Genomic DNA, 23,425 nt, shown 5'->3' on the forward strand with positions numbered 1-23,425 from the left:
ATGTATCAGTCAAATCCTAGGGGCCAAGTGGCGACCTCAAATCCAGTAAACTCATCTGCTTTCCACGACCGCCCCCCACAGATCCACTCCCTCTTCCCACAGCCCCACTCTGCCCCTCGCCCCCACAGACATTTCTCCTTCCGCTCTTCCTCTCCTCCTTCCTCTCGCCGCGAGAAATACTTCCCAGAAACAAACATGCAGGCTGATTGTCTACGCATGCGTAAAATACCTTACGGAAGCGAGCGTTCTTTCGCGCTGTTAAAGCGCCGGGGTTACGGGGTCATCCCGTGGAAGATGGCGGCGGCTGGGACATTGACCTTCGGGCGCTTTCTGAGCCGCGGCCTCGGGGCCGCTCAGGGCTTCCCTGTGGCCGCTAGGTGTTTTGGTGTGAAGATATCGCCCACGGGGGAGAAAATTACCCACACGGGCCAGGTAACGGGAAGGAGAAGGAAAGAGGGTCTTCTCGTCCTTCCCCACCACCCCACCCTGATGTTGATACTCCTTGTCCCCATTCAGATTTCTCTTGGACTTCTAGGGATTGTGACTCGGGCGGACAGTCAGTGAACTTCCTGCTTTCCTCTTCTTTCTTTTCCTCTTTTCCTTTTCTTCCTTTTTCTATCTCTTTCCCTCTTCTCCCTTCCCCCTTCTCCTGTCCCCTTCTCTTGTCCCTCCTTCCCCGCCCCCGACATATTTTTGTCTGGGACCTATGGGCTTTCACATTTGTGCTCTACATTTAAAAAAACTGATCTCTTAAGGCCCCCTCCCACCCCCCCCTCCCCCAGCCTCGAGTTCTTGACAACCCTCTCTTTCTACTCTGACACATAATCTTCTCCCATGCTCCCCCCTTTAGAGTGAACTCTACCTATATTGGAGAAGGATGTCTGCCCCCTCCAGCTTAGTGTCTGCTTGTGACATTCAGTGTGACCACGGGTTTGTTTGTTTTTAACTTATGTTATAGTCTTTAGTGCCTGGTGCATAGATGGCGTTTAAGAACATTCTTTATTGATTTCCGTCTCAAATACTTTCTATTCCACTTTTTTGCTAAAAACAAAAACAAAACAAACCATAAAGTGGATCACTTTGATCGGAGTTAAAGATTATTTTATTTAAGCTATGAATGTTATTCCTCTTCTGTGCTGTGCACCTGTTAAAAATTTAAATACTTTTAAACCTCAGTTATTGAAAAGTAGTAGGGTTGAATTTGCCCGTAGCAATAAAGTGAAATGTTTTAGGTCTAGGTTTGTTGTACTGTACAACCACTACATGTATAAGTATACTATTCTAATTTTTAATGTCCTTTCTAATCCAAAACATTCTGATTATTCTTTGTGCAATTATTTTGGTTATGGTGAAGCAGCTTCACATATTTCAGCATGTAAAAACATATTTAATCATTCTTTAGGTAATTAAAAACATTGTTTTATTGTGGATTGTGGAAGTTTGAATAAGTCACCTGGCCTGTAGGTTAAAACTATAAAATCTAGGTGTTTAAAATATGAGAAATTGAAATTTATTATTTGCATTATTCTGACTGCATTAGTAATTATTATTATAAACATTTATATAATTCCTTACAACAGCCTCACAACAACCCTGGGAAGAAAGCACTATCATTATCTCCATTTGACAGATGGGGGAATTGAGGCAGACAGAGCTGGTAACTTGGGAGTTACATAGCTAGGAAATACATGAAACATGATTTGAACTGACTCTATCCACTTTACCATCTCTATGCTTCATTAAAATATATATTGAAACAGATACTTACACATGTTTTTATTTTGTGCCTTTGATTACAGATTTCCTCATTTTTCCTTGCTAGGTTAGTTAAGTAACTGTCCAAATATTGAGATAAAGCTTCCTTAAACTGCAATATTTATGACTGATGTATATTTTTTAAAGGATAGTTTTCCTCTTCATTTAGGCTAGTCAAGAACTCATTCTTTTAGTTGTTTAACAAAGTTCCTAAGTTTGTCTTAATTTCAAGGATCATTTATCAAATAACATGAAAGTGTTTTGAAAGGGATTAAAATATTTAAAATTAAGGTGATGCTATTATCTGATTATTTAGAGAAGCATAATATGATTAATTTTAGGGTCTACTTTGACAAGTATGCTTAAAATAAGACAAAAATTATTGTTTTTAAGTATAAGCTGTGAAAATAAAGTACTTTTTTTTTTTTTTAAAGGTTTATGATGATGAAGATTACAGGAGGATTCGCTTTGTTGGTCGCCAGAAAGAAGTAAGCTTATATCTTTTAGAAGAAAGTTGTTTTAATAAAACTCTAATAACATATTAGGTAAAAGAAATGAAAGGTATGCTAAATTGTACATTTAAAGAGAAATGCAGAAAGTCTTAAAATAATTTCTTAAATTGTACATTTTTCAGAATATTAAATGTATTCTTTTAGAGAGTGTAGATGTGAGGCCTAATTTTTGTTTTTAAAATGTCTAGGTGGCTACATTGTTCATTTGAAGAAAAATAATTGAGTTTTATTAATAAACTGAAATTATTTCTTACCCCATGCAAACTTTTTCAAATCTACAAAGCTAATTTTTTGAGGGGGGAGGGGATCAGAACTTTCTGTTTTATTCATTTAATGGAATAGGAATTTTTCTTTTAGCTTCTTTTAAATAAATTGGGTTGGTTTGTATATTGGATATAAGGACTCTGTTAGATACTGGAAGTAGTATATGAATCATTCTGTCCTGAGGTCTAGACCAAATTATGTGACAAGTGAAAGGCAAATTCTTGTTTTCTACTACTACCTAACACTATTTCTTGTCACCAACGAATGAATTTTAGGATTGGGCTTGGGTCTGTCTTTTTTAACTCTCTCTCTTAATTCTCTCTATTAATTCAAGTGAAAATTATATTTTCTACCTAAATGACGATCTGCTATTGACATATGCTGCTATTCTATCTCTCACTGTATAACTTCTCTCCTCTCCATATATCAGGGGAGGGACTGCTTTGTTTTTATCTTTGAATTCCCAGTTGGCACTCAGACATTTAATTCCTTGCTTTAAAGAAAGGATTAACTTTCTTGCCATTTGTCACTTTCATTTTGATTTAGTTAAAACTTGTCTTTTTTTATCTATTATTAAACCAGCTTTTTGTCCTTCCTAGAGACACCTGTAATCCCTGAACCAATTAACCTATTTTTGGTTACTTTTCACATTATGCCTGTCTTGGATTCCATGAAGGGTACCATGCTTCTAACTAAACTGTCTTTGCCATCTTGAGCTTTTGCCACATTGATCATTCTTATTGTTTGCTTTATCCACTTGGAATTTAGGCCACACAGTTTCATCTGTACAAAAGGTCACAGAATTATACAGACCTGGAGTCAATATATATACATACTGTATAGATTTATTTGAGTTTTAGATGCTACTCAGCAGTTTTTCTTATTCATCATTTCTTATTTTATTTTTTCCCCTAGCAAATTTTCATTCATTTATTTCATTTCATTTATTCATTCATTCATTCATTCATCCATTTATTTATTTTGGCTTAGACTATTAGGGTTAAGTGATTTGCCCACGGGCACACAGCTAGAAAGTATTAAGTGTCTGAGACCAGATTTGAATTCAGGTCCTCCTGACTTCAGGGCTGGTACTCTATCCACTGTGTCACCTAGCTGCCCCAATTTATATTTTTTTAATGCACATTACAAATTATTGGAAGAGAAAAATCAGAGCAAAAGAGAAAAACCATGGGAAAGGTTTACATTCAATCTCCTTAGCTCTTTTTCTGGATGCAGATGACATTTTCTGTTCAAAGTCTTTTGGGATTGCTTTGGATCACTGAACCACTAAGAAGAACCAAGTTTTTTATAGTTGACCATTGTACATTCTTGTTGTTACTGTGTGCAATGTATTCCTGATTCTGCTCGTTTCACTCAACATCAGCTCATATAAATCTTTCCAAGTTTTTCTAAAATAAGGTTGTTCATCATTTTTTGTAGAACAGTAATAATATTCCATTATCTTTATATACTACAACTTGTTCAGCCATTCCCCAACTGATAGCATTCTACTCATTTTCCAATTCTTTGCTACCACAAAAAGCTAATACAAACATTTTTGCACGTGTGGTTCATTTTCTTTCCTTTATGATTTCCTTGAGATATAGACCAAGTAATGGAACTTCAGGGTCAAAGGGTATGCATAATTTTATAGCTCTTTGGGCATAGTTCCAGATTGTTCTCCAGAATGGTTAGATCATTTCACAATTCTATCAACAATGTATTGGTATCCCTAGTTTTCCCACATCCTCTCCAACGTTTACCATTATCTTTTCGTGTTATCTTAGCCAGTCTGAGAAATGTAAAGAGTTTCTCAGAGTTGTTTTAATTTGCATTTCTCTAATCAGTAGTGATTTAGAGCATTTTTTCATATAACTATAGATGGCTTTAATTTCATCATCTGAAAATTGACTGTTGATATCCTTTGACCATTTATCAATTGGGGAATGATGTGTATTCTTTTAAATTAATTATTTTTTAAATTAAAGCTTTTTATTTTTAAAATATATGCATATGGATAATTTTTCAACATTGATCCTTGCATAGCCTTGTGTTCCAAATTTTCCCCTCCCCTCCACCCCCACTCCTAAATGGCAAGTAATTCAATATATATTATACATGTTAAAATATATATGACTTGTCTTATAAATAGAATAGTTCTTTATATATTTTAGAAATGAGACCTTTATCAGAAACACTGGCTGTGGATTTTTTCCCAGCTTTGTACTTCCCTTTTAATCTTGTTTCTTTTGGTTTTATTTGTGCAAACTTTTTAAATTTAATATAATCAAAGTTACCCATTTTGCCTTTTGCAATGTTTTCTAGTTCTTTGGTCATAAATTCTTCCTTTCTGCAGAGATCTGATAGAGAAATTATCCCTAGCTTTCCTAATTTTTTTTATGGTATCATCCTTTATGCCCAAATCATGTATCCATTTTTGACCTTGGTATGAGGTGATATTTTGACTTTGGTATGAGGTGTGAGATTTAGGTCTATACCGAGTTTCTGACATTATTTTCCAGTTTTCCCAGCTATTTTTGTCAAATAGTGAGTTCTTATTTCAGAAGCTGAAGTTTGAGGGTTTATCAAATACTAGATTACTGTAGGTCTTGATTATTGTGTCATGTATATTTAATTTATTTCACTCATCCACCACTCTATTTCTTAGCCAGTACCAAATGGTTTTGATGACTGCTGCTTTATAATGTAGTTTTAGGTTTGGTATTGCTAAGCTACCATCTTTTGTATATTTTTTTCATTAATTCCCTTGATATTTTTCACCTTTTGTTTTTCCAGATGAATTTTGTTATTATTTTTTCTAGTTCTATAAAATAATGTTTGGGCAGTTTGATTGATATGGCACTGAACCAATATATCAAGTTAAGCAGAATTGTCATTTTTATTATATTAACTTGGTCTAGACATGAACAATTAATGTTTTTCGAGTTGTTTAGGTCTGACTTTATTTGTGTGAGCAGTGTTTTGTAATTATGTTCATAGAGTTCTTGGGTTTGTTTTGGCGGGTAGATCTCCAAGTATTTTATTTTTTCCAGTTATTTTAAATATAATTTCTCTTTCTCTTGCTGATGGACTTCGTCAGTAATATATAGAAATGCTGATTATTTGTATGGCTATTCATCTTTTGTTGATTCACTGTCAGAGTCTAACTGTGGCTGTTAAAAATGTGTTAATTCTACTCTTCTCAACCTCTTAACTCTTCTGTTGATAAAATTATCTAGCATAACCTTCCCCCTTCAACTTTTCTGTTTACCTTGGAGTATCTGTCTCTTTCTGGTCATATTAGGGAGCATTTATATAGTCCCTACTATATGTCAGGCAATGTGCTAAAGGTTTTAAAAAATTCTTATTTTGATGTCATAACTACTCTGGGAAGTAGGTTGTCATATTATCTACATTTTACAGATGGTAAAACCAAGGCAGACAGGTTAAGTGACTTGCTCAGGGTCCCATAGCTAGGAAATGTTTGAGACTAGATTTGAAATCAAATTTTTGTGATTCCAGGCCTAGCATTCTATCTCTTAGTTCCCTGGGGCCTAGCAGTCAGATAGCAGGCAGTTATAAGCATTATTCTGTACTAGTCATTTGTTAAATTGCCAGGGATAGAAAGAAAAAGATGAAGCAGGCCCTGTCCTAGAATTTGTATTCTATCAGAAAAGGCAGTAAGGAGCTTATGTTTTATCAGAAATGGCAAGATACCCATAAGTATTTACAATAAAAAAAAAAAAAAGCAACAAGATTATTTTTGGGGTAAAGACCTTAATGATTGGAGATATTTCACCCATTTTTCTGATCTAGCTCCAAACTTACCAATGAAAATACCTATCACTTATAGCAAGAGATAGATAATTCAGTGCTATTCAGGCAGGGATTCTCCCATGCTCCTGTTCATTTTAATCTCAAATATCAGAATAGCTTGTATTTTTAGGATGTTGAGGATAAACTTACATATGTGTTTGAATCCATCTGATAATCTTTTTGCATTATATCAGTAGATTAGATGAGCTAGTTAGAATGCTGGGTTTGAAGTCCTGAAAGACATTTAGATGATGGCATTTAAACTGAGTTTTGAAATAAACTTAAATTCTAAGAGAAAGGTGAGGAATGAGTGCATTCTTGGTGTGAAAAACTTGTATATAGAAAGGCATGGATTTGGAAGATGGAGTGACATGTGAAGAACAGCAAGAAAATCTTTTTAGGCAGACTACATAGTATGTGAAAGGAAATAATGTATAAGGTTGGAAAAGTGTGTTGGAATTAGATTGTGAAAGGCTTTAAATACAAAACAGAAGAGTTTGTATTTGTCCCAGAAGAAATATTCCTTCATTTTTAAGAGTAACTCCCTTCCCCTTGGATTCTTGATCCTAATTACCTCTTGCCTATCTGTAAATCTTGGAGGAGATCACTTGTAAATAACTTTCCATAGCACTTTCTGTCTTTTTCAGATTCTGAACATTTTATCTTTGCTACTTTAAAAAAAAAAGTTTCTTTAATCCACCCTAGATTTTTTATCTTTTATCATGGAGTATTGTCATTAACTTTTCTTTATTCCTTTGCTTTCTAACAGTGTGGATCTTCAAGGTTCATTTGTTGTTACTGTCTCTGTACATTCTCCTGGAGAGAGCTTATTCTTCCATGGCTCATCATTGGCCCACTGTGTCATTTCATGAATTTCAGTATAATGTAGTATTGAGACATGTGGCCTGAGAGTCAAGAAATCTGGGTTCAATGTCTGTCTTGGTTGAATTGGTTATTTTGATGATCCTGTGCAGGTCACTTAACATAAATGTTACAAGCAATTCTAAAATTTTATTAAGTTTTAGAACAGTTGTTGATATCCATAGTTGGGCATTTTCTTCCCTGGGAATTCCTTATGTTGATAAGATCACTGATTTGCAGTTAAAAAGAAATCATTTACCAATTAAGTTATTCATAGATTATGACGAAATCCCTCATGTTTGTCACAAAACTCTAACATAATTCAGCCAGTTGCTCATTTATAACCATTCCTGTGAAATTATCTTCTATAAGGTGATTTAATCTTTATTTTTAAGGAATTAATGACCTTGACCAGATAGGTCACCAAAATGTGGTGAGCTTTTTCTTCTCAAAACGCAGCCAGGTGATAAAAGTTCAGATCTTTTATTATCTCCAATATAGCCCAGTTAGCTTAGAGGTCCATCTCTCTGCTTGGTTCCAAGAGTTCCCTCCGAATGTCACCAAATCCAAAGGTCTGGTCCTTCGGCCTCTGCCTCTGCTTTCTTCTGCCTCCAACCAGCACAGAGATGGAATGAATCTCTTGTCTCCTTCACTTGGGGCTCGGCTAGCTTTCTGGGGAGTCTTTCAGACCAGCTTGGTCTCAGTGGGGGGCATGCAGGACCCCAGCCACCTACCACAGTGGTATGAGATGAAGATGAATCTGGTTGTCCACTGAACTCTCGACTCGTAGCTTCTTCCTCTGAAAACTCTTCTTCTGCCACCAGCCAGCCAAGTGGAAAATATTCTGCCTTGCCTCGGAGAGAGGGCTTCTGGCGTAATTCCGCTGAAATCTTATAGTATCCTCAATTACAGCCTGTCTTTTCTCCTCGTTTTTCAATGTTTTTTTTTTTTTCATTCTTCAAGAGCTAGCCTCAAAGGCAGAAGGACCTGGCTTGAAATCTTGCTTTTGTCACATGGTTTTGTGACCCTGGGCAGATCACTTAATCTCTTAGTATCTTATGTTCTCTAAATCAACTTGCAGAAAAGTTGCCATTCTCAATTGGTAGAGGGAGTTTGCTTACATGGGATTTTTTAAGTACACCAATGAAATTGCAGGTCTTCTGTTCCATCCATTTCACATTTCTTCTTGTCTCTAAACCTTTGCTTATCCTGTTCCTTTCCTGGAGTCCTTTTTCTCTTTCGTCTTTATCTAAATACTCTTCATGTTTTAAAATTCACCTAATACATGAAGCTTTTTTTCATCTGTAACCCAACCCTTTTGGGATTGCATTTGAAATTTAGAGACCCAGTTTTAAATCTCTAGGTACTTAATAGCTATAGCTCTGGAACCATGAACCTATCTCTTTGACACTGTTTCCTCATCTGTAAATTAAGAATAATGATCCCTATTTATTGTTGTAGGGATCAAATGAGATAAATATGTAAAGATCTTTGAAAATCTTAAAGCATTATATATAAATGTCATTTACTATGATTATACCATTCTATAATTTCTATCTTCTCAATTTTGATAGTATTTGCTTGTATCATTCATTTGTTACTCGGTTGCATATTATTTAATATGTAACATAGTTTATTTTTCTGGTGAGAGTTTAAGTTCTTGGAATGTAGGCCCTTTATCTTATATTTTGTGTGTCCCATAGTACTTAGCATATTATTTAACTCATAGTGGACAATGTCTATTGTTAGTGAATTCTATATCATTCTGGTACTTGTTTTTATGTTAAACATTCAGAATAAGATTTTACTTCACAATTTGCTCCCCTTTTTTACACTAATTCCAAGTTGGTCATGTTCATTTGGTGTGTGAGTGTGTCAGTGTATGCAACAAATGAACAAGGCCAATTAGGAACATACATATTTATGTCTATATAATCTCTATATACCTTTTTCTTGGGGGAGGCACTGTAATGTCCAGGGTTATAGAGGTAGTGTCTGAGATTGGATTTAAACTCAAGTCCTCTTGACTCCAGGGCTGATGCTCTATCCACTGTGCCACTTGGCTACCCTGTGTATATATGATTTAATTATGTTTTACTGTTGCAAAACTCTGACAATGCTGGGGAGACTAAAAGAGCCAAGAAACTACCTCATCCTATTTCCCTTGCTACATATGCCTCTATAGTTAAAAGCACTTTATCTCTGAGCTTGTTTCCTTGTCTGTAAAATGGAAATATTGATAGATAATATTTCACAGTAATTTGAGGAAAACACTTTCCAAAACAATAAATATATTGTTATTCTTTCTGCTACCTCCATTCTCCCTCTCCCAGCTACCCCATTACTACCTTTCCCATTTTTACTGCTGCTGGTACCATTGTCACCAAGTTCCCTCAGTGTGAAGGTAATAGAATTTGGGTTAGTTATATGCTACTTGTCTGTTTTGTTTCTTCAGCCATTTCACTATACTAACTCCAAGATTACCTATGATAGTCACCTATCATCTATAGCAGAGTTAGATAATTCAGTGCTATTGAGACAGATGATTATCCCATTATTTTAATCCCAAATGTCAAAATAACTTGTGTTTTTAAAATATTAAGAATAAATGTATATGTGTTTGAATCTATGTAACAATCTTTTTGCAATATACAAGCCAAGTGATCAGTTAATTAGGCAGCAGGTGATGTACTGCATACGGTGCTGGATCTGGAGTCAGAAATACACAGAAGCTCCTACAAGCTGTGTGACTAAGCAGGTCACACTGTCTCCTCCTTTCCTTATATATAAAATGGGAATAAGATTAGCACTTACCTCTAGAATTGTGATTAGGCTCCAGTAAAGTGACACCTGTAAAATGCTTGGCAAATAGTAAGTGCTATAATAATTATTATTATTCCAAAGTGATGCATTTTAGATAGGCTATATGAGAAATTACATATGTAGAGGTTTCTTATGTTCATTTTAAGTTTCTTCTTTTTCATTTATTCTATTATCTCACCTTAAATGATCCTCATAACATGAAAATTTTGATTTTTTTGGCTTAAAAAGTACAAATGCCAGGTGTCAAATTTTAAAAATCTGTGAATAACTATGAATTTTTGTCTCTTCTCTGCTTTCAAAGGCTAATCTAACAAAAGTAATGGGGATAGAAAAAAAATGATTTATATACCCTCAAGGACCACAAGGAAAATATTTGAAAATATGAATTCATAAACCCCAAGGTTCATGAAACTAGTGGGTTAGTCAATAAGCTATGTCAGTTGTCCTTTAATTTAATCCTTTATGGTAGCTCCAGGACTTCTTGCTTGTTCCTTTTCTCTTCTCTCTCTGTCTTTCTCTCTGTCTCTGTCTGTTTCTCTCTTTTTCTGTCTATTTGTCTGTCTCTCTTTTCTCTCTTTCTCTCTCCTTTTTCTTATTAGGTGCCAATAAGATTAATCACTGAACAACTCTGTCCCTCAAAACCAGTTTGAACAAGTCAGTACAAATGTCTGAATTCACCTCTCTTTTGAATTTTTTTCAACTCAGTTGAAAATCTTAATTTATGTAAAGAACTGTCATTTTTTCATTATAAAATTAGTTTTCAGAAAAGTATAAATATAATTAATAAGTATTTCTGTATTTTAAAATCTATTCATATGGGATTTAAACTTTAAATTTAATTTTAAAATATAATTTTATTCATGGTTTATTTTAAGCTTAGGAATTTAGTGAGAATTTTTAAAAATACTTTTTTGAAATAGTTTAGTATTTTAGAATTTTGTGGTTAATCTATCTTACTCTTCAACTTTCACTTTAGCATTAATCTTTTGTTGTTGTTCACTTGTTTCTATAGTCTTTTAAATGTTAATTTTTCTCCTCTACTCCCCTTTTTATTAGAATTTGGCAGAGCAAATGTTCATAGCAATTGCTATCCCTAAAATGTACCATTTGAGTCAAAGTCCTGTCTCTTAACAATGGGGAAATTCATTTTAGTACAAAATATTTAATATGTATAGTTTATAATTTTAAAAAATGGCTTTAAGGCTTTGTTAGTAATAACCAAAGCAGAGAGATATTTTTCTTGCTACAAAGCAGGAATTGGATAGGGTAGAGAGTACGTGATTTGTCACAAGCTTAGAAAAGCCAGCTAATCAGAAATATTCAAGGCATCAGACATTCCAACCATTAATAGTACTCATAAAATAATTTTTTTCTGTTAAAATTTCCTTAATGATAATAGATAAAATTGAAAAATTTAAGACATTATTTTGACATGCCATTAGCATCTAATAAAAATTTTTGTATTATAGATGAATGTTTTTGTTGTTTCATTCTTTACATTTTTTTAGTTGAACTGAATTTCAAGAACCAGACAATAATAATAGGAGGGTCATGATTTCCCTTCAGATGTACTGCAATAAATGACAGTAGTGTATGCCCTTTGTCAGTCAGAAATGTCAAGGCATCAAATGCCCTTCCCTCAAGGAGATGGCTAGCTCTCTTTAACTGCCATGATTGGTGCCTATCTGTTTGTTAGTGTGGCCTATGTGACATTTTTGTCACTTATTTAGGCATTGTATTATTTAAACTATAAGACTTCATTTGTATGGTTAGTTGCTTTGTCCATCAGTAGCAGAGGTGAACCGTACATCACTCATTTCATACCTCACTATAAGGATGTCACTGTAAGGGGAGAGACAAGACTGTCAACAAATATATTCTGTTTAAAAGACCATGTAATACAGCATTAGTATAATGCTACACAACTTGATATTTTGTTTTTATCATAACTGCATTTTATTATAAATTCTTTCACCTTGAAATTGAACTTTTAAGAGGAAAGCTTTTAAACTAATAATGATAGTAATTTATAAATTGCAGAGTGCTTTCTTTATGATACTTCTCTTCTTCTCTAAAACCTTGTATTTGTTTATATTTGGGACAATTTTATTCCAATTACACATATATGTGTGTGTGTTTGTGTGTGTGTGTCTGTCTGTCTCTCTGTGTCTGTGTGTCATCTGTCTGTATATTTCAGATAAAACCATCTTTGGTTAAGCATGAATTTAGAAAGAAAGTGATAAAGTAATATTAAATGACTTTAACAAGAGAAGATTCCTCCCTTCCCCCCTCTCCCCCTCTAGTTAATATATCTTTAGAATCAATAAACTGGTTTCACAAATAACTTAAGGATAGCTCTATTTACTTAAAATTAACAAAACTATAAAAAATAAATAGTTATATTGGTTTTAGATTTATTGTATTTACCTGATCCTGGAATTTTTTTTTTTCTTTTCATTCCTTTTGTTTTATTGAGGAGAGGGAGGGAAGATAGGACAGGGCTAGGACATTTTTACTATATAACAAAAGGGAAAATTATAGGAACACTGCTATATAGGCAAAGAAAGATAGTCTTAGTTTTTAGTCATTTGACATTTCTTAGCAATTCGCACCTCTGTTTCCTAAAGAAAATGAATATACAGGAAATTTTGCCACTCTTAGTCAATGTTCTAACATTCCCTAAAAGAGAAGATCTTTATTTCATTTGATCTGGGTTCACATCTCAGGGTGAATATATTCTGTTGAGTGCGAGGTAGAATTGAAAGTGGAGAAAATATTAGAGGCTGGGAAAACTGAGAAGAAATGGGATTTGCTCAAATAATAGTTTGTTTAAGGAATTGTAGTTATTCTGTTGATTATCATGGAATTGTGTTCCCTGTCAACTAGTGAGAATAGAATTTTTTTATTAGGTAAGTGTAGTTTTTTAAAACATGGATTTTTCATATTTACCTGCCTACCAAAATGTAACAGACAATTTAAAATACATTATAGAAAAATATTTTGAAAATTTTTTATGATCTGTCATCATATATAACTTTAAGAGCATTATTGAAATACTTAGCTTCTTAGTGTTTTATGCATAAAATTTCACCATTTTCTTTTTCAGTCTTTATTTGTAGTCTTGACAAATTTGACACTGTTGACATAGGACTTTGCAAAAATTCTCAAGATATTGTTTTTAAGTGACAGTTTATTTAATGTTGAATACAAGATTGCACTGGTTTCAAATATTCTTTTTCAACTCCTTTATTCATCTTACTGTGTTACCAGAGCACTTGCCATCCTTCCCAGCCCTGTTAACACAATATTCCTCTATTCAGTATATCTATTTATGCTATTTTCTCCTCTTCCATTTCATTCTCTGTGGTATTTGCAGTGTGTTCAATAAACTTTCTCTTTTGTCTCAGCATACTTTCTGGCCCTTACTGAGATTTGTATCAATAGATGCTGTTTTTTTCCGAGTTGTCTTCCATGAAGGTTCAGCTATTATCAATCAGTATGTGGAAAACACACGAGCCTATGTCTCTGTAGTCTAATCGCACTTGTCACAAAACATCTCAAGTGGGATATCTTATCACCAACTCAAATATGTCCAGGGCAAATCTTCTCATTTTCTACCTTCTCCTGCCTTTGCCATAAAGTAGATGACTCTGCCTTATCACCATCTTTCTGAGTCTAGGAACCTCAGTCATTTTGAAAGTGTCATTGTCCTTTTGCTCCATCCATCTTTTCTAGCCTTATCCTGCTGTGTGATCCTAAGTAACATATCCCAAATCCATTCCTTCCTTTCATATCCACAGACTTAATCTGTACTGTGGATATCTCTTATTAGAAAATGAAACTTCTGCTTCACACCTCCCTCTTTTATGTCATCATCTAACTGTAATACTTCTCACAACTGCTTTATGAGTTGTGTTTTTTTTTTTTTACTTTGATCAAAGTACTTACCTTTTTAAGACCATTCGTTGGATTTAGAGAGGCAGTATGATAGAATGGGCCATTTTATTTGTAAAATACTATAGGAAAGTAGATTTTTAATGATACTTCTGATCTTTTGGTTCCAGGTTAATATTTTATGTATTTTGGGGGCCCAGAACTCTGACCATCTTGAAGTCAGGAATACTTGATATTGAATTTACTTCATGTGTGACCATAGTCCAGTTACCTAATATCCCTGCCTCAGTTTCCTGATCTTATAAAATATAGGTGATAATACCACCGATTCCCTCCTCTCCCTTGTCCTGAGGATCAAATGAAAATGGGACTGTATGTGAAGTGCTTTGCAAATTTTAAAGCCTTATGCAAAAAACCATCTACTTTTATAATTATCATCATTCTCTGTATATTATTTGCCTTATGGATAACAAACAAGCTTTGTATTTTTTACCATAGAGTCTTTTGTAAACCTTAAAATTCTATATAAATAAATTGTTATAATGATAAACTCTTAATTCACCTTAAGATAATATTCACTTAGTCCTGTTCTTCAACTGATTCCCTTTTTATTTTTTTTCTAAAGAGTTGCTTAAGACTCTTGTTATTATATTGCTCCTGCCTCCAAACCTTTTCTTAAGCTTAATTCTGCCACAATACTTACTTCCCTGACAATTTGCCAAACTCCTGAAATTCTGTTTTCCATGAAGGAATTAAAAAAAAGTTAAGTTCCTCCATATCTCTTCCTCTAGCTTTTCCTTGTCTGTTCATTACCAAATAAAATGTGTCTGCCTTTTTAAAATTTATAATCTAAAAATTTTAGTTTATCTGGTGTCTGCCCTTTATACTGTAAGTAAATAAAAAAGCTTAATTTCATTAATTTTGGTGCCTGTCCAGATGGCTGAGATTTTTTAACTTCTAAAATGATGTAGAAAAGTGGATTTTTGATGATATCCTCTGATCTTTCTGTTCTAGATTAATAGTTTATGTGGTTTTTTTTGGGGGGGGGCAGGGGAGGCTTGGAGAAGGTGAAAATTGACTTAAAATCTTGCTTCTTTTAAATAAAAACTATCATTCTTTATCTTAGGCAGCTTTAGGTATACTCAGCTATCTAATATTCTGCTAATTACAACTAGATGAAATTATGGAATATATAAGTGGTTAGGCTAAAAAAAAAAATTTGTCCAAAGAACATTATGAGGAATGAAATAAACCACGTAACAGTTTTATTAAATTAGAACTTTTAAAAATTATTTTTCATGTATATTGAATATGACACTATTCTAACCAGAATTTTTGATTAAATAATTTGTTCATCAGCCATACTAGATCATTTATTTTAAATTTAAAAAGTTAAGATATTAAACAGTATTCATTTCCTGAGAGAAAAGTTTTCCTTGAATTAGTACAAATATAAAACAATTGATGTTCTTATTTAAAAAGTAGTACATTGTTAGCATTTGAGTAACCAAATGTTTGTCTCTAAAATATCTAAATATTCATATTTTCCTTTAAAATCCTATCCAATTAGGGTAAAATTATTTTTTATCTTAAAAATATTGTCTTTAGTTACACTCATAATAATTGTTATAATTATCTTCCCACCATTTGTAAAATTGTTGCCTTTTTTCCCCTTTTAAATAAAAAAAAACCCTACAAATACTAAAAATTTGTTTTTGCTAAGAACTGACTTTTTAACATCTATAGAATAGCAGTATAGTTATTCCATTAAAGTTCTGCTATACTGCCTCAAAGGGTGATCTTGTACTCTTGAAGATCATAATATCGGAGCACAGATTCTAGTAGGCTTTATTTAAAGATCGATCTAATGATAATTGATTTGTTTGTCATCTTAGGACTACACTATATAAATGTAGAAAGACTTTTTACTATAAGGTTACCCATCAATTGGAGAAATTTCTGTCTATATTGGTAGAGAAAAGTAACCACTCTGAGGATGGAAATCTTGAGTCTTTCAGAATTTTGCTTATATACATTCTCATTTAATTTTGAAAATTCCTGTCAGTGGTATGAAAAAAGTTTACTTTTTTTTTTTCTTTAGGTAAATGAAAACTTTGCAATTGATTTGATAGCAGAGCAACCAGTGAGTAAAGTGGAAAGTCGAGTGATATCATGTGATGGTGGAGGAGGAGCTCTGGGTCATCCAAAAGTGTATATAAACTTGGTAATGTATCCTAATTTGTCCTTTTATTTGTGCTTATTTTTTAAAGTTAAGTTTTCTGTGATTGCTTTGTTCAAAATTCACCTTTATCACCTACCTGCCTGAGCTCATGATTTCTTATGGCAAATCTTTTTCCTAATCATTTGAAATTTCACTATCATCTGTTTACTTTATATCTCATCCATCAGACTAGGTACAGTTTTCTCTGTCTACCCTGCCTAAACTATTATTTTCAACTCTGCACCTCTATAGATATATACAACTACACAATCCTCTCCACTTTGCATATCTAATTAATTTGTTAGACTGGAAGATTTATTAGGGTCTATAAAGATACCAAGAAAAAGGTAAAGATAACAGGAAAAAACATTTTGTGGGATGGGAAGATAACAAAAGTTGGAGGGGGTATAGACAAATTGGGACACTAATTGTTGTTGGTGGAATTGTGAACTGATTCAATCATTTTGAAGAGCAATATGGAATTATGTCCAAAGAGTTAGAAAACCATATACACATATACCTTTTGACTCAGCAAAGTGCTTGGGGGATGTGATGGAAAGATGTAGGATGGAGAGAGTAGCATATAAAACTTTAGAAGTGAGCCCTTCGTAGAGTTTGATGTGCCTTTTTATGCATCAGGAATATATGCTAGTAAGGAGAAACATATTAATGCAGTTGAGAGAAGTGGAAAGATAATTGTTCAGGGAAAGTTTAGTTAATTTGTTTATAGGTCCAAAGGAAATGTGGAAGAAGTTGGTTATTGTTGGGGAAATGGAGAAGCAAGTACCCTTCACTTTCAAGATACAGCTATATATATATATATATATATATATATATATATATATATATATATATATATATATATGTATATATATATTTTTTTTCATGTTGCATTTCCTTAATTCCTCCCACATAGTGATGCCTTCTTTTTCTAATTAGATAGCATTTATTATGTATTTTGTATGTATTTATGTCATCTTGAGATTAAAATTCTTTCTTTTTTTATTTGTCTTTATATTCCATTGCCTAGTACATACTAATCACTTAATAAATGCTTGTTGATTGACATTGGTTTAGAAAGTTTTTACATTTCACAATTCACTTGAATTGCATGCATTTTGTATTATACCATCTCTGATTAATTTCTAAGAATGACTTGAAACATTAGCCATTGGAGTTGTTACATGGTAAAATGAATCAAGAAAACTTTTTTTAAAAAGCCTATAATCCTTTTCATTCTCCTTTGCTGGATATTTTTTGCCTATTCACTGGATAATTATCCAAGATTTTGTCTTGAGCCCTCTTCTCTTTTTCCTTTATGATCACTGGTTCTTAATCTGAGATCTATGAAGGATTTCAGAGGGCTCATAAACTTAGATTGGTGATGTAATCAATTATATCTTCTCAATACAGATGATTCTCAGAGCCTTAGGTATAGTCATAATCTCTATTGTGAGCTACAGTTTGGTATTACCAGCTGCCTTTTGGGTATTTCAAATTGGATAGCTGTAATTTAAAAGATAACTCCTTATCTTTCACAAAAATACTTCCCTTTTTTGGCTCAGATTTTATTTTTTCTTTATAATTAAATACTGAATGAGAAAAAAATTTCCATGTACACAACAGACCATAAAAGAAAATTCTGTATAAAACAATAGAATTTCATTTCAAGAAAACCTGCGTAAAAAATACTACTCATTGTTTTCAAAGCTGCCCATGTTTTCTTTGCTTCCTTGTTGCTTTTCTTTTGTTTTCTCTTGTGTGCTTTTTCGTTTATTCTCCCCAGGCTTCTCCAAAAAGGCTACAGTTAAATGTGGAGATAGATAAACATATGTGTGTACACATACACATATCTGTAAACATGTACATATACACACACACACACACACACTCATACACATATGTATAAGGCCATACTATTCTTTTTTCCTCCTATCATTTGTTTCTCTAAAGGTGAATAGCATCTTTGTTCATAAATCCAAGTCTTTCCTTCTTTTTCTAGATCAACCTGTTCATCATTTCCTGTACCACAGCAATATTCTTTTTCTGGATTCAAATAGCATTTTCCTTCATGTAATAGAATGACTTGGTTGCTCAAGTTGTTGTTAAAGTAATATTACTGTTAGGGTATACAATGTTCTCTTAGTTCTGCTTATTATATTCTTCATTATTTTGTGATGGTCTCTCCATGCTTTTCTAAAATTGAGCTCATGATTGCTTTCTTTTTTCTTTTCTTTTCTTTTCTTTTCTTTTCTTTTCTTTTCTTTTCTTTTCTTTTCTTTTCTTTTCTTTTCTTTTCTTTTCTTTTCTTTTTTCTTTTCTTTTCTTTTCTTTTCTTCTTTTCTTTTCTTTTCTTTTCTTTTCTTTTCTTTTCTTTTCTTTTCTTTTCTTTTCTTTTCTTTTCTTTTCTTTTCTTTTCTTTTCTTTTCTTTTCTTTTCTTTTCTTTTCTTTTCTTTTCTTTTTTTTTTTTGGCTGAGGCAGTTAGAGTGAAGTGACTTGCCCAGGGTCACACAGCTAGGAAGTGTTAAATGTCTGAGGCTGGCTTTGAACTCAGGTTCCCCTGATTTCAGGCCTGGTGCTCTGTCCACTGCGCCACCTAGCTGCCTGAGCTCATGATTTCTTATGGCAGAGTAATATTCCATCATGAACAAATTTGTTTAGCCATTTCCCTATTGATAAGCATACCTGCAATTTCTAGTTAGAACTATTATAAATAGTTTAGAACATTAAGGTTTTTTTTTTTTTTTAATTTTCCTTAATCATCTTAGGAAACAGACTTAATATTGCTGGGTCAAAGGGTATAGACAATTCAGTAACTCTTTGGGTATAATTCCAGATTGTTCTCTGAAATGATTGGATCAGCTCAAATACAACAATAGTGAATTCTCTCCAACATTTGTCACTTTGTCCTTCAGTCATTTAAGTCAGTCTGATAGGTGTAATATGATATCTCAAGATTGTTTTGATTTGTACTTCTTGAATCACTAATTACTTAGAATACTTTCTCATATGATTATAAGTTTTGATTTCTGCATTGAAAAGTAGCCTTTTCATATCCTTTGACCATTTATCAATTGGGGAATATCTTTCATTCTTATAAATTTGACAAAGTTCTTTTTTTTTTTTAATAACTTTTTATTGACAGAACCCATGCCAGGGTAATTTTTTACAGCATTATCCCTTGCACTCACTTCTGTTCCGGTTTTTCCCCTCCCTCCCTCCACCCCCTCCCCCAGATGGCAAGCGGTCCAAAGTTCTTTATATATGAGATGAGTAATCTTTATCTAAAGAATGGTTTATACATCTCCCTCTTCTCAGTTTTCTGTTTTCCTTCTCATCTTGGCTACATTTGTTTTATTTGTATAAAATCTTTTAAACTTAATGTAATCAAAATTATTTTATCTCACAAGATTCTGTCTTTTGTTTTCTTTTAAATTGTTCACTTATTCATAAGACTGAAAGGTAGTATGTCCCATATTCTTCAGATTTTCTTATATCTTCCTTTTTTTATATGAGTCATTTATTCCCAGAGTTTTCTTCTCATCTTCTTATTACTTTTGAAAAGTACCACTATCCTCCAACTATAATTCAGACTTGAAATGTCAGTGTAATTCTCAGCTACTCGTATTTAACCCATGAGTCCATTTTATTGGCAAATCTAGAAGTTTTTACTTTCACTATATTGCATGTTTAAGTTCCCTTTTCACTAATCCATGCGGCTACAACCTATATGAGGTCTTAATCACCATTTTCCTGAATTGTTGAAGGAGCCTCAAGTCTTTCCTTTTCCAATCTGTTCTCTATTGTCTTGGTAAAGTGATTTTCCTTAAGTCCATATAGGGCATTATATCAGCTTGTCCTTCTCCTTTTATTCAGCATCACCGATCTATTTGCCATAAGGGCAAATCAATTTAATTTTTTGTGTCCTACATAACTCCTTAAGGGTATATATTATAAGTAAGTTGTTTATGTTTGACGTGGAGTTTTAGTGTCAGGAGTGGCCTATACTGACAAAACATAGGTCAGGACCAAATACACACACACACACACACACACACACACACACATTGTTGTTTGCATAAAAGAATAACTGGTCATGTAAAGCTTTGTAAAATTAATATTTAATTACGAATTTTTAACTTATAATTATTTTGTAATATTTAATTTATAAAGTTTTTAGATTTTTTAATATATGAAGTAGCAAAATATTAGTGCCTGTGTTTAGAGTTTACTTTTCTTTTTTTTCAGGACAAAGAGACTAAAACTGGGACATGTGGGTATTGTGGACTTCAGTTTAAACAACACCACCACCACTGAAACCAATTATATTCTTTGGCTCTTGTACAATTCTCTGCATGTAAGGATCTTAGTATTTTTAAAAAATGCTTATTTAAGAATCACAACATACCCTTTGTTCTAAAAATATTCTATAAATGAAATATAATTGTTGAATATGATTTTAAATTTAAGATGCCTTTTTCCCCCATGGAATAGTCCTTGAACTGTATTATTTTAAATAAATATATAGCATTCAATTACTCTTTTAACACACTGGTTTGCTTTATTCTCTTTCAGGAAAAATGAAAACCTTTCTATCAGCAAATGTTAAAATAAAATTTCTTGCTTTTACCCAAAATTATGTATTGAATTATTGATAATACTTTAGAGATGATAAAGTAGTCTTATGTAATAGAGAGAGGGCATTTGACTTGGAATCAGAAAACCTGGATTTGGCTTCTAGCTCTGATGACTATTCGACTTATGATTGTAGACAAATCACTTAATGTCTCAGAGCTTCAGTTTCCATTTCTGTAAAATCTAGTTTTCTTTTATATCAGACATGACTATTTAAATATCAAGAACAGAAAAAAAAAAAGTTGAAATTCTAATGTATTATTATGTGTGTGCATGTCATCTACAAATGTATGTGGACACATAGGTGCTTAATATATATGTTATTTTATTGATTGATTGTACTAAATATAACATTATAGTAACAAAACTGCCTTGCTTTTTTGTCTCCTTTTGGATGTTAGCTCTTTTCTGTGTTTTTTTTTTTTTTAGTTTCATTGATGACTTTTTTTTTTTAAACATTCTTACTACAACTATCCAGTTCTTGTCCCCAGTAAGGGGAAGCTCTTCTTTGTGACAAATAGCTATAGCCAAGAAAAACTAACCGGTGCTTTGACCATGTCTGAAAATTGTATATTTCATTTTGTACATCTAGTCCATTGCCTCTTCCAGGAAGTAAAAAAAAAAGAAAAACCACAGCACACTTCACAAATTTTTGTTATTTTTATATAGGGATCATGCTAATTTTCTGTTTATTCTCATTTTATCATATGCTGAAGTGAATACTAAAATGAAGATATTAATGCCTAAATAGTTGATGTCCCGGTGTTGTGAGAAAAGCATTTGTAAACCTTAAAGTGTTATATAAATTTACATTATTCTAAAAAGCGTAAATAAAAAGTTACTCAGCTGAGGTATTCTGAAACTAAGATAAGTCCTCCTTCCATTATGATACATTATATCTAGTGGCATCTTATCTGCTGAAATGAAATAATGTTAGCCATTATACTTTTGATGCAAAAGAAATTGAAAAACACACGTGTCTTTGTGAATTTATATGCACAATTTATATTGACTTTTGCAGGATCTTGAATATTTTCCACTAGGAAAGAGGCATTTCAAGAAATACCAGACAATTGATGGTACATCTCATGTTAACTAAGACTTAGTACTAATGTATGATCTTTCATTTAAATCTTTATTTTCTTTTAGCTGATTTTGTTCTTGATTTTTTTAGAAGACATGAAATCTTCATAAAAATTTTATTAGTCTTTGAATTAGACTTCAGATTGGATAAGATAGAACAAATGGAATAAAATCTTTGGGCCAGGTGATTACAATAAATAATCTTGAAAAATCATTATAAACAGGAGATGGGCACAGAATTCTACAAACATTTCAATTTTCAGTAGTGTAGATTCTAATCAAAAAACAAAATTCTAGAAGATTTGGTTTGTGAGCATTAAAAAAGAAAGGTAATGATTAAGAGATGTAACACAAGTTGATAAGGAACAAGTTATGTTAAACTAATTTTATTTTTCATAAGTTTAGCAATCATATGAAAATTTTATAGATATTTATCCTGATTTCAGCAAAATATTTGATTAATTTCACAAAGGCTGTGTTGATGAAGGGAAGGGTAAAATGAAGGTGATGGATATTAGTGCATTTAAGTAAATTTGGAGCTGCTTGAACCAGCTTTCTCAAGAAATATTAATATTTTTGTGTCAGCCTGTAGGACATTTCTAGTGGTGCATCACAAGATTAAAATTTTAAGCTGGTTTAATGTTTTTATTTGTAACTTGAACAAAGGCCATTTTTAGCAAATTTGTATATGACCCAGTGCTGTAAAGAGTTACATGATGGTAGATAATAGAATCAATTAATTTTTACATAATATTCATAGACTTGTCTTATACTGGTTTTGCTTTTATCTTAGCCAAGGAATTTGCATATAGAAAGAGCTTAATAAGCATGTGACAAATTGAATAAAACCTAAAACCTACTAGAAACTTATGAAAATCGGCCAACTGAATTAACAAGGATGAATATAAATTTATCAATATAAAAATTGTACTTCACCATGCTTTACAGTACAATATATATTCATATAGTTGATTGAATGTGAAGGCCTTATATTCAGAAACTATTTTCATAGTTGTAGAATGTTGGAAATCTAGTTTGGCAGCAAGTTTACATGAAAAATTTCTGGGGAACTTAGTTGATCACAATCTTAATTCCATTTAATTGGACAGGCATTACAAAAATAATATATGTTAAGCATTTTTTGTATATTAAGTCTTTTGCTATTAAAAATTTTAAGACAAAACACTTCCAGTATTTAAGTTGTTTACATTCTACTTGGGGGAAGCAGTGGATAGATAAAAAAATATAAAGGAATTTGGTGGGATCAGTAGCAGTTCAGGAAAGGCCTAATATCAGAGGTGCCTACCGTGCTAATCTTCAAAGGGGATGTGTGTTTCTGAGGAGCAAAGTGGAGACAGAGCAATGCCAAATATGGATGACAACCTGAACAAAGACATGGAACTGGAATATCATGTACAGAGAAGAATAAGTAGTCAGTGAGTTTTGCTGGAACACATGGAGAAAGGAATAAGCCTGGAAAGCTAAGCTGTAACGATATGGTAAAGAGTTTTAAATGCCAAATCAAGAAATTGTTTTGTCTTAAAGACAAAACTGAAACTT

The 23,425-nt window shown here is 32.7% G+C and overlaps 1 protein-coding gene across 2 annotated transcripts; it reads left to right on the plus strand.

Annotated features, from left to right (window-relative positions):
• The first annotated feature begins 255 nt into the window (after positions 1-255).
• Positions 256-21,412, plus strand: NDUFS6 (NADH:ubiquinone oxidoreductase subunit S6). 2 transcript variants are annotated; one of them, XM_051969813.1, is made up of 5 exons: positions 256-432; positions 2,190-2,243; positions 16,027-16,149; positions 20,396-20,504; positions 20,723-21,412. In XM_051969813.1, the coding sequence occupies exons 1-4, from the start codon at positions 295-297 to the stop codon at positions 20,462-20,464; spliced, it is 384 nt and encodes a 127-aa protein (XP_051825773.1). In that variant the 5' UTR covers positions 256-294; the 3' UTR covers positions 20,465-20,504; positions 20,723-21,412. The 2 variants fall into 2 exon arrangements, with proteins under 2 accessions (XP_051825773.1, XP_051825772.1); XM_051969812.1 differs by having other exon boundaries at positions 257-432; positions 20,396-21,412.
• Positions 21,413-23,425: the final 2,013 nt, after the last annotated feature.

This window comes from Antechinus flavipes, chromosome 1 (genome assembly GCF_016432865.1).
Source record: "Antechinus flavipes isolate AdamAnt ecotype Samford, QLD, Australia chromosome 1, AdamAnt_v2, whole genome shotgun sequence".
Lineage (NCBI taxonomy): Eukaryota > Metazoa > Chordata > Mammalia > Dasyuromorphia > Dasyuridae > Antechinus > Antechinus flavipes.

Excerpts from the sequence above, each read along its gene's own strand:
- NDUFS6 (XM_051969813.1), top strand. The coding sequence starts at position 295 with ATGGCGGCGGCTGGGACATTGACCTTCGGGCGCTTTCTGAGCCGCGGC. Across the intron at positions 433-2,189 it reads AAATTACCCACACGGGCCAG|GTTTATGATGATGAAGATTA; the intron begins GTAACGGGAAGG and ends TTTTTTTTAAAG. Across the intron at positions 2,244-16,026 it reads TTGTTGGTCGCCAGAAAGAA|GTAAATGAAAACTTTGCAAT; the intron begins GTAAGCTTATAT and ends TTTTTTCTTTAG.